We start from the raw sequence: 12,897 nt of genomic DNA on the forward strand, positions 1-12,897 counted from the left end.
TATATATAATAATAATTTTTAATATTTTTAATAACTGAAGTAACTGAATTTACAGAAATAGTGAATATCCTCATATTTTGTTGTTGGCTGTGTTGCTCTATTCAAAAATAAGTAATATTAACAACAAATGGAGTGATTTTTACGCAGTATATTCCCGTTCTCACACATTTTGATTTTTTTAACTAAAAATTAATAAGCTTTCTTTGTAAAAATTTTAAGTTCATTCAAAATTGAACATAAAATAATTTCACTTATACGTTTCAATTTTTGTTGTTTTTTACTGTGTAATTAATTATGCTAAAGCCTTCAAAACTACTTACTGAAAATTTACAAAAAAAAAACAAAAAACAAAAAAAATAATTCTAAAACAAGAACTGAAGTTGTAAGGATATCAGCCCGACGTAGGCTTGGGGGTGGGAGTATCTCTTCCATTTTTGTTTATTTTAAAAGTATGCCTAATTTTATTTAATTTAAAAAATAAGAAGTGCATGGATGTATATAATTTTATTACACAGGTTTTGAAAAGTATATGCAACGCGATATTGATTCCAATGACTAGTATATTTAATAGCAGCATTATTAGTAATACTTTCACTGACTCCTTAAAAATATCAAGAGTAGTACCTATTTACAGAAAAAAGAACGATCCTTCTAATTATATACCAATTTCAGTTATCCCTTACTTTGCAAAAGTCTTTTGAGTGTTTGCTGAAAAGACAAATCGGCAATTACTTTGAATGTATTAAAATTCTAAACCCTCACCAGTATGTTTTCCGTAATAAGTGCTCAACTATACTAGCAATCTAGAAACTAACAGCATTCATAAATGAAGGTTTCGAAAAAGGTGAACATATAGGCTCTCAGTTTTTAGATCTTACTAAAGCATTTAAGTGTGTATCACATAATATTCTGATCGATAAATTGAAATCATATGGGTTTACTGTAGACATCTTAGAATTGATGAAACCGTATGTCACCAAACCGTCAACAATATGTGGAGTATAAAAATGAAAAATCAGTTTCAAAGTATGTCAAACATGGAGTACCCCAAGGGTCAGTTCTTGGGCCATTACTGTTTTTAACATATATAAATGATTTCATAAATCCGTTAAGTCTTAATACCGTCTTAAATATTTTATTTGCTAATGATACTAGCGTATCTATAAGAAATAAAAACTGATTATACTTACTAGAGTCTAATGTCCAGAAATGGTTTACTAGTAACACACTCTCTTTAAATATAGCTAATTGTAAGACAGAACATGATATTTACCTTAAGAGAAATTGATAGTGACATAAACACACATTTTGTTAAATTCCTGTATATTTGGATTCTAAATTGCCGTGAGAAGTTGTTCCCACAGTTGTGTGTTGACACAACATATATTTGCAAAAAAAATTCTAAATATATGTATTTACTACGGAACCTGGTGGGCAAAGTATCATTAAATAGTTTAAAAATGACTTATAGTTTCATTCATTCTAGATATTATGCTATTCTCGTTTGGGGTCATGCAACTTCTTGTAAGAATATATTTGCCTACCAGAGCAAAGCTGTTAGAATTATGACTGGATTATGATATAGAGAAAACTGTAAGGAACAATTTATTAAATTAAATATACTTATAGTTCCATGCATATACATACATATTACATGTACGTAAAAGAAAAATCTGAGCTCATTTCAGACTAGAAGTGAATTCTATGCGTATAATATGTATTAGATTACGAAACAATCTGGCCACAGATTTCTTGAAACTGAATAGGATGAGAAATGGTACAGAATATTTGCGTATACGTTCCTATAATGCTTTACCAATGCATATAAGAAATCTGAACAATAGACAGTTTAAAAACAGAATAAAAATGTTTCTAATAAATAATGCCTTTTATGATATGGAACAGTTTTTTGTGAGTAATGTTAATCTAATTTAATGTTTTGTATTACCTTTTGTATATTTGTTATTATATTTTATTTACTATTTTAATTATGCACTACTTTTTAATATTTTATTATGTTTTATTATACAGGGTGTTTCAGGATTAAGTCGACAAACTTTAAGGAGATTTCCTCATAAAAAAATAAGAAAAAAATCAATTATAATTTTTTTTCCAGAGACGTTTCATTTTCGAAATACCTATAGGGCGTTAAAAATTTAAAAAAAAATTCGAATTTTTTAAAAAACTTCTAAATGAAGAAGGCTATTTAAGCCAAATTTGGCATGACACATCTTATAAGATACCATTTTTTCATAGAAGTAGAAGTCCTGCAAGCAACCAGTGGCGGAGTTATAGGGACTCGGACTGATTAAATTATAAAGAAAAATAATACGGCCCTACTGAAAATAAAAAATGATGCTGTTATTAGATAGAACAGTTTGTTATTGACAAAAAGTGTACATTCACTTTTTTTCATGGCAAAATTGATTTTTCGGAAGGGTGCTTCTGGATTCTGTCGATAAACTTTAGTCGATAAACTGTCGATGTTATTTAAAAAATTCGAATTTTTTTAAAAATCTTTAACGCCCTATATTTCGAAAATGAAGCGTCTCTGGAAAAGAATTTGTACTTGATTTTTTCTTATTTATTTTATGAAGAATATCTCCTTAAAGTTTGTCGACTTAATCCTGAAACACCCTATATAACTAATTTTAAGGCCATGACCTAATTACTTTATTTTAATGTGTTTCTCTTTCTTTTTTCTGTTTGACGAGTGTGAACACTTTGTGTAATAACATGAAATTAAATAAATAAATAAATAAGTAAAGAAATAAATAAACACAGGTTTTTATAATTATATGGAAAATATTAAAACTTTTTCCCTACTTTGGCAACCTCTATAGGCTAGAGATATTGATTGATGAAAGAATTGATCTTTTAAAATTTGAGTGTTTTGTTATCTTGTTTTTTTTTTTCAAAATAAATGTTTAATGGTTAAATAATATTTTCCAAATTTACTGTAGCTACTTCATTTAAATTTTAATTAATTGTTCATATATTTCTTTATGTATGAACTATAGTTTAAAAAATCTTCTTTATATAATTAGAAAAAATATCGACAAAAATTCTGGTATAATTAACTAATGTTAGTACTGATACAGAGCCATCATAAATGTTTACAAGCCACGTGACCGCCGAATTTAGGCAACTCAACATTGCAGAATTGGTACTGGTAATGAAAATTCCCTAAATCTTGGCGTTATCAGTATTAATGATTGGTTTAGAATCGAGAGAATACGATCGCTGATCGATTGAATAGTATCTCGTAGAAAATGGCACCAATCACGGCCGATAAAAAATTAATGAAAGAAAATAATAAAATTCACGTGGTTTTGTATAATCTTATGATTGATGTAATGAAAGACAGATGTACATTTTGTAAAATTTTTGTTGAAATTCACATAATTTTTTAGTTTGGTGCAATTTTACAAGTTACGCATCAAATTTAGTAAAGGAAAAAGTATTAAGAAAAAAACTCTTCATCATAAGTCAAGAGAAAAATTAAATAATTTTTATAGTTACACCTTTTTTAAAAATCCAGTCCAGTATAACTAACCAAGTAAGTTTCTCTCTCATAAACTGGACCAAATCCTACCAGATCTAGCTCACTCTGTACATCCGTGAGTAGGATAGGATTGAATTAAAACATTATTAGCACTGCCTAAGCCGCAAGTATACCTTGGGGATCTGGTAATGCCCCACAAATTGCTTTTCTTGTAAGCTCCAGTAAGCCGAATAAATAACAGATGTATATATAGGGTCAGTTCCCTCCCCACTTGGACTGTCGGAAAAGATATCATATTTAAATGTTTATATGGAAAGATATACAGTTTGTTTTCTGACGGTGATATTATCTGCATTAAGTGTTTTAGGGAGAGGAAGAGCAATTTTCAAAAGAAATACCCTGTGAAATGTTTGTTAAATATTTGTCCCACAGCCCGACAAAATTTTAAACCAGAAATCAGACTTCACTTTTCTAAAGCATACGAAGAATCCTAATCCAACCTCAGAAACATGGTTTTTCACTATATTTAAGGAGGTGCTACACCACGCGGTAATTTTCCCTTACAAAATTCGCTATATGGCGTTCTTTTTGACTCGTTAGAATATCTTCTTTTCGCTTCAAGAAATCGTCTGTTAAATAAATGTTTTAAACAGGTGCGTTTTAAATGCTGCCACGCTAATTCGTGACGTCATTTAGTGCGATCGAGATTCAAGGAGATGAATGACAGGAACAGAACGGTCTGACAGCAGAAGTAACAAGAGTCTAGAGACTCTAGAGACAAATTCACTTGCGTCGAGACATTTCCGCATTTCTCTAGATTAAGTATCGTCTTGTTAACACAGGAAATGTACACTAGATGGCATACGGTCGCGAAGCACGTTTTGTTCTCCTATGTATTAAATATTAAAGACACAAAATTTTTAACATAATTTTAAACATCTATAATTAATTTAGAACATTAAATAAATTAATTTTTCTACCACTGTTAGAAGAAATTAAATTTTTAAGCAAGTTATGTCTATTGAGTGACACATGATTTCTACAGGTTCCTCAGATGTTCCTTTTTCTTTCGTTGTTCCATCAGATTCACTGGATCCGCTATTTTGAATTTTGTAATTCTGACTTCAGATTGGTAATTCTCTCTTATTGAGTCTCCACATGATGCTACTCAATTTCCGAATATCGACGATATCCAAACTAATTCATTTTAATATAGAATTTCTCTTAGAGGAAAGAAGATATTCGAACGATTCGAATTGGATTTTGAAGGGAAAGAGTTTCAGGTGACATACCTACCTAACGAGTTTTGCGAGGAAACATTACCTCGGGATGTAACATAACATCAAGTATAGACAAGACAATATTATGATCTCGAAAACCTGACGTGATGGGGCACTTATGAGGTCGATTTCTTCGGGAAAGTATTGCCCGGTTTCTGGTAAAGGTTAGTTACATTTTGTCGGCCTGTGTTATTTTTAGTATTTTAAAGGCAAATATGAAAAATGACAAATAATTACATTTCCTTTTTTTATCACAGCTTATACAGCTCAACTACTGACGTTGTGCTAAAATTCAAAGCTGCGGATCGACCGTGAATGGTTCTCAATCAACAGAGCACCAGCTTTGTTTTAGTCATCGAAGTGTAGATATCCTGAGGGCAAGGAAGAAAGTTGTTTACGTCTGAGAACTGTTTGATGTTTCAATAACAATATTATTAGTAAATTCTCAAAGATCAACAGGTATTCAGATTTTATTCGGAACATCAAAATATCGGAAAAAAATGTGAGTTATTGAAAAATTTATTAGATAAAACTTGCTGCTATTGAAGAATTAAATATTTGCCGCTTATTTCTGGTACTCCCTATAGACAGGATGTCTTAATGCATTTATTGAACCAAGTGCTAATATTGACCGTGAACAAACTCAGAGAGTGAGAAACGGTGTGGAAGAGGATCCTGGTACCAGTACTCGAAAATTAGCCACAATATTTCAAATATGTCATATGCTGTAAAAATCGGGCATGTAAACATATTATTTACTTATTTTTGTGTATTTCATTTATATTGATTACTGCTTGAGTTTTATGTTAGATTACTTGCTAAATACTGTTTCATAGTTTATCAATTTTAAAAGAATTAAATCTTCTTTTATTTGGAATGATAGGGTTCTGGGCGTACACCCAGTCAATAAAAGTATCGCCCTAAAGAGCAGTACCTCACAGCAGGTGGTGTGGAAATTTGCTTTTTAATAATCTTTCTTTTAAATTATGAAATTTGACAACAATGCATAGCCCATTTCCCAATTGCGCATGCGCTGAGACTAACGAACGCCGTTATTTGAGGTCACTCTAGCTTATCCAGCGGCGGAGTATAAAAATTATTAAAAAAAGTTTAAAAAAAAGTTTTAACTACGGAATTTCAAAAAATAAACGATTGATACGTGTTTCTAAAGGCCAAAAATAACCTATATATGACTCCCATTCAAGGTTACATCCTGTATATATAACATAACAATCGTACGATGCTCTAAGTTTTGAGAGAGTTCTGTATTCTGGATTAAATCTAAGCACCCTATAAATACAGGGTCGGAAAGTCCCCATGGTTCATCGGCCGTTACTTGAGAGCGATAAAGTAAGTCATAGAAATCCGCGCGATAGAGAAGGATGGCTATAATGAAGGCGTCTCATAGTCACCGCCCGTTTCGCCCTTCCACAAATAAGATCCACTTCCACTTGTAATTACTTATACAATTTCGACTTCGGTATTCCGATATGTTAATACCATCCGTTCACAGAGGGCAGCACAACGCGTAACAAAGAAAACTTTTTACAGTAGCTATTAGATACCTCTGTTTGTAAATCTAGTGACCTTGTTTCCCCTACTGAGAAGTTATTCAAATGGAGTATCGGGCTCAGCTGCATTTAAAGTTCATTTAGTTGTTATTTAAGTATACTTTTTAAAATGACTTAAAAATCCCAAGAAATAAAGCAAAATTCCCTATTTCCCCAATTCCAAAAAAATCTGTAGATCTGGCATCACTCCCTAGGGCTGCCCTCTGTTGATTGTATTAACAACGGAATACGAAGTCGGAATTGTATAAGTAGTGACATCTATTACAGAAAAGGCAAACAACAAAAACAAAGATGACCACCGGTCGCTGAATTACAAGTGGAAGTGGATCTTATTTCTGGAAGGGCGAAACGGGCGGTGACTAAGAGACGCCTTCATTATAGCCATCCTTCTCTATCGCAAGGACTTCTATCACTTACTTTATGGCTCTCACGTAACGGCCGATGAACCATGGGGACTTTCCGACATTGTATATACAGATATAATTTATTGTCCAAAAATCATGGCACTATTATCACTTATCAGTGATAGTGGTTGAACGTGAGCGTCCTTTTTTAACTAAGAGATGAAAAGATAATTTACAAACACTGTAATTGGAAATATTCTATTCAAATTTGTTTCTTTCGAACATTAAATAATGTCTTTCACAGTCGTTCTACAATAGCGAGTACGAAATCTGTATCATCAACTATTTTTGAGTGGTTTCCTGACTGCTTCACATTCGATTTTCGAAAAGAGTAGAACTTTTGATAGTTGCTTTAGAAAAAAAATGTTCCTTTTTTGTTTTGTTTAATTTGAAGACAAGCGCTATGATATATTCATATTTAAGAGGAACAGAAGAAATTACGAAACGTCACATCGTTAACTGTAATACTTAAGTCAGAAACAGTGACAAGTACTACTTTCTTTTTCTTAAAATAATTGTTTTCACAAGGAATGTACAGTTAAGGAGTCGGACCTTTTGTAAATTTAGACAGACCATTTACTTTTAATTTTTTTGACGAAAGTCATCTAAAATCATGACTGTTATCAGTAGTAGATAGTGTTTGATTGTCAACGTTTCTGTAAATATTCGAAGTTAGATAACTTTTTAATTGCTCTCCATTGTACTAAAAATGAAATATGTATCTTCAACTGCTTTTAAGTGAAATTGTTGAACAATTTTTTAGTTGGTTGCCACGGCGCGGCGTCGATTTAGACTTCTTGACATTTCGAGAGACAGATCCGTTCACTTCTTCAGAAGAAGAGAGTGAATTTATTTCGAATTAATTTTTGCACACAAATTCATTGAATGGATATCTAATAATTAACTTAAAAATACGTACTTCTTTCTTTTTAGTTCAAATAATTTTTGTCAATCACACAAGATACTTACAGCTAGGAGGCCGTGGCACGAATTCGTATATAGCTTTAAATCCCTTGTCTTCAATATTGTCGTCAGATTTAAAGTGGATCCACAGGTGTCGATCAGACGACGTGATTAAAGGGGGGAAGTTCTCCCCGCAGAATGGATGTTCTTTTATCTTATTATAGCCGTGGCGTCCGTCCCTGATCTCCAGGAAGTCGTTCATGCAGTTCGTACTGTGCTCAATCCGAAAGTAATCCCTGAAATCCAGCTTGATCAGATGCTGTGACGGAGCTGCAACAAAAACATTTTTGTTTAATTTGTTCGGGAAATACACAGAAAAATGTAATCGTGAATTAAGAATATATGTATATATTTAGGATTTTTTTAAATGTCATATGTATATCTTATATGAATTGTCGATGTAAAATTTTATATTCAGAAGTAAAAGAAGTCAATGTAGTTTCCGATCCCCGTAGCGTTTTAGTGATGTTACCACCAGGTAGGTACAACCAATATTTTGACAGAGCTGCAACGAAAGCAGTGCCACGTCCAGGTATATAAATTGGGATTTCAATTTGTTTTGATACCTTGTCGAAATAAATAACTAACAGGTAAAATTAAATTATCACAATTTAATTATTTTAACAAAAACAAGCTTTATTACATTTCGCCGACGTTTCGACGTCTTTATTACGACATCCTTATATTTATATATGATTTTATAAGTGATAATTTGTAAAAATAATATAAGAATTTTTTAAATATAAAATTGAGAATGGTAGTCACTTTTATTTTAAATATGATATTAAAATATGTAATACAATACATAATATAATTTTATATTTAGAATATAAACGATCGGTACTACCAATTTTATACTTAAAATGTACTTATATTCGCAGTATCAAAATTTTTTACTTGTAAAATCCAGCACAGAGTATTGAGGATGTAACAAAGAAATATATTATATTTTCTTCTTTGTTATATTTCCTTATCTAATTCAGACCAAAAAAAGAAAAAGAATGTAACAATCGACGGTCACCAATATTTATTATTTAAAGTTAAATTCTCAATTTCAGCTAACCTACGCCTCCACGGCGTGGGGTCACGCGGCAAACAGCCATTTAAAGTCACTACAGGCTGTGGAAAACATAGCCCTCCGCACGGCCTCCGACGCGTCCTGGTACATAAGAAACACTGACATATTACGAGACTTACAATACACAAACGCTACACAGACAATAAGACAAATCGCGGAGAAACGGTTTGACGTAGCCGCTAGACATGACAATCCCCTCCTCAGGCAAGCCGTTGACTACGTACCCGACGTGACCGACAAACACAAAAGACCTAGACACCAACTTTTTGACCCTGGGTGACCACCCCAACGACATCCCCCCCCTGCCGCTAACCTTTTTTGTTTCAGAGACTGTCAGGATCAAGAAACGAGGACAACGACACACACACACACATACACACCCCTCATACCCTCCTTACCTCTCCCCTCCCGCGCTAGCCTAAGGGCCACCTTAGCAAAGCGCATCCCAGGCTGCATAACCGCACTACCCTACCCAACCATACCACACACAAACATGATACCACCCCCGGGGTTTACACAGACGAGCCGGCGAAGCAAGAAGAGCGCCAGAAGAAAGGGCCCTAGCCGGAAGGGCCCAGCCAGGACAAAAGGAGGTCCCACAAAGCTCCTACACCGGCCGCATTTGCGGTCCGGGTAGACGACGGATGGGGCCCACCTACGAAGGCTGTCCAGGCCTACACGAGATGGGGCAGGATAGAGAGGGATAATCCCTCTCGATCCTAAATCATTGAGGCCAATTTCTAGCCATGGGATAATGGCGCGGCGGATGAATGAGGAATTTGTTAATAATTTGAAATGGTGAGGAATTTTGAGGAATCACGAAATAGTCCCGAACACATGTTCCGATAGGTTTATATTCCTATTCCATAAATGAATAAATTCGCTTTTTAAATATACAAATTTATCGAAACTATTTTGTTTCTTCCTAACCTCACAAAAATCATGTAGGTCGTTCTGATGACATCACGTTCAGTCGTAAAAAAACGCAATTTCTTAAGAGTTTCTATAAGCTACCTGAAACGTAGAATTTCAAATTCTTTGTAAGTTCATAGAAAGTTACAGATTTGCTTACGAGTGTGTGCAAATCAATCCAAAAAAATCTGTCTATTACATTGGGTATTTTTTATTTCGACAGTAATACTGTATTTCTTTGTTTATGTGTGAGGAATTTTAAGAAAAACTCGACCTAATGCCGTACAAAAATAGTAATACCGGAAGCCAGGAAAATTTTTGATTTTCCGAAAATTTTGGCCGGGTTTTGGTGTATTTATTACAGTACGACATTTATACTGCAAGTTTTGGATCGATACATAGATAAATTTTTAAGCGACGCCGTACATACTTGCTGATACAGGGGTTAGGAATACAGGGTGCAACCCTCTATTTGTAAGTAGCTTATGGAGGGTGATATGAACCAACATCAAATTCACTAATTTTAATTCTATTTTATAAAATAATAACATTTTTGGCCATGCGGTACATTTTTCATGAAACATGTGCTTACTATAGGAAAATTAATTTCCCTCTGAAAAGTAGGATTTTAGGGTGAAAAAATTTGTGTACGGCATTAATATGTTTTGTTAATATTGACAACAATAATAATAAAACAAACAAAATGCCGTACAAAAAAAATGGTTTTAAATGGCAAATAAGTATTACTTGCAAGAATTGATTTTATTTTTACTACTATTTTCTCCTTAATATAAATTATCTACTACTATAATAAGACTTACAATATCATATAGAAATATTTTTCAGTAATGCCGTAACACATACATACATATACATATTACATATTTGTCGATACAGGAGTGAGAAACCCCGGATGCAAACCCCTATATTCTAACCCTTATGGTTTCAGATCACTGAAAAATGGTCGGCACTGTTGCTAAAACATTATTTAAGATGTAAAATAATTTTTAAGTAATACCTATGCCGTTAAAAAACCATAGGACCATATAAAAATTATTAATTTTATAAATTTGAAAAGCTTTCATATTAATATTTTTTTTCACAAGTACATATATAAGTAAAATTTTTTCAAAATCCAAAAAATTATTAAAAAATCAATAAAAAATCTGTATTCGAATATTTTAAAAAAAATTGCAAATGCGGGGGGTACTGTTACTTCAAAATAATACTTTCTTGCACGTCATTAAATTTCTAAATATCTCAAAATATTTTCTCAATTCTCTACACATTTTTTTTTTAACTTAAATACAATGTCATTCCACGGTACAAATTAAATTTCTCTTAAAATTAGAATCAAACTCAATTTAGACATATAGTTTCGGAGAATCATTCCAACGAATATGTACGGCATTGCAATTTTCATTCTTTATGTTATATTTCTGATGAAAATTTGTAAATGCCGTATAGTTATTAATGACCTAAAACTGTAAAAATTGAATGAAACATATTATCAGCTATGTAAAATCCACTAGTTAAAAATGTGCGGCATTGGTTTTTTGTTATTTTTTTTACTTGAAAAGTCAATTACAGCCATAATATTTTGAATATAACATTTTTAGTTAGTTAACAAGGAATTTTCAAAATTTATTTATTTGTTTTTTAATTCGAATTTTTAATTTGAACCATTAATTATAACCAGCCATTATTTAGTACGATAGTTTTTGGTTAATTAATGATTTTACCGAAAAAAAAAACTCAATTCCAAAATACAATTATTTATAAACTTTTGCATTAACCATAATTTTCAGACGGCACATATGCTAAGAATTATTTGGAGAGTTAAATAATCATGTGGAATCGATGCCGTACATTTTTCAATGACTTGAAACAATAGGCGCTAAAATAGAGGGCTGCGCCTTGCATTTCTAACCCCTGTATCAGCAGATACATACGACGTCACTAAAAGAGTTATCTACGTATCAATCCGAAACTTGCAGTATAAATGCCGTACTGTAGTAAATCACCAAAAACCGGGTCAAAATTTTCAGAAAATCAAAAATTTTCCTGGCTTCCGGTATTGCTATTTTTGTAGGCATTAGGTCGAGGTTTATTTTTTTTTGTATAACCTATATGCTTTAGAAATGTCGTACAAAAATGTTTTGCCGAAAACGACCCCCCTTGGTGGACAGTTTTAGCTTACTTGTGTACTCATCTGAATCAACAAGAATTGACGGCGTCGTTTCTAAAGTTATTGTTATATGTAGCAGTAACGATTTATAAGTAGTAATTCATGCTGGGTCAAATGACCCCTTGAAAATTTCCGATGAGCTTATAGTCTAGTTTTCAAGGGTTTTATTTACGAAGGAACACTGAAAGAAATGGGCTTATTAAACTGTTTATCTAGAATAATGTGTATAGCTTTTATTAAAAAAAAGCAATCATCTCCATACTCATTATTCAATCAGTTTAACTGGAAGGTGCTTAATACACCTTATGCATCTATGAAATAAAGGTTATAATGAATTACTTATACATTATTAGGTGTTATAGACTTTATATTCCAATTGTATAGTAGGGAAGATTTGTTGTATAAAGACCAGTATCCGAATTTGTATATAACAATTGTATTAACAGAATTATTTGTTCTTATACTGAATATGTTTCCGTTTTTAACGTGTAAAACGCATCTTATAATGGTTAAGTGATCGTCACCTCTCGGTGCATAATCGGTTATGATCGTTGTTAAGTTATATTCATAGTCTTGTAATAATAATCATATGTCAGACCCGAGAGCGAAGTGCGCCGACTCAATAAGAAACCTGGCTATTCCAGCCGCTGATTTAGGGTTCGCCGCACGAGCTCATCCCTTCCAAGATTTCAGTAGCATGCTATGCATGAAGCAGAACGGTACTCAACTATCTTATACAGTCCACTTTTATTGTCCATACATGTTCAATCATTGTCAAAATAAACACACAAAACCACAACGTCTTTATTATCTTTACTCAAGAAGAGAAAATACAACAATCGTAAAATTTCCGACAGTCCGCTGTGCATCGACTTACACACGTCTAGTTTGATGAAAATGGACAGTATATGCACATGTTTTGTGGGATACATGATCATATCGCGTTGTGTGAAATGGAAAATTATTATGTAAGTATCTAACTGTTTTATGGCTTGT

General features: G+C 32.6%; 1 protein-coding gene across 1 annotated transcript in view; it reads right to left on the reverse strand.

Annotated features, from left to right (window-relative positions):
• The window catches only part of LOC111691359 (neuropilin and tolloid-like protein 2), a 53,835-nt gene that overhangs the window by 36,362 nt on the left and 4,576 nt on the right, over nucleotides 1-12,897 (reverse strand). The window contains exon 2 of the mRNA XM_023454035.1: nucleotides 7,730-7,993. Coding sequence (XP_023309803.1) covers nucleotides 7,730-7,993 — 264 coding nt within the window. The remainder of the gene's footprint in view (nucleotides 1-7,729; nucleotides 7,994-12,897) is intronic.

The sequence above is a fragment of the Anoplophora glabripennis genome, unplaced genomic scaffold, assembly GCF_000390285.2.
Source record: "Anoplophora glabripennis isolate ALB-LARVAE unplaced genomic scaffold, Agla_2.0 scaffold203, whole genome shotgun sequence".
Classification (NCBI taxonomy): domain Eukaryota; kingdom Metazoa; phylum Arthropoda; class Insecta; order Coleoptera; family Cerambycidae; genus Anoplophora; species Anoplophora glabripennis.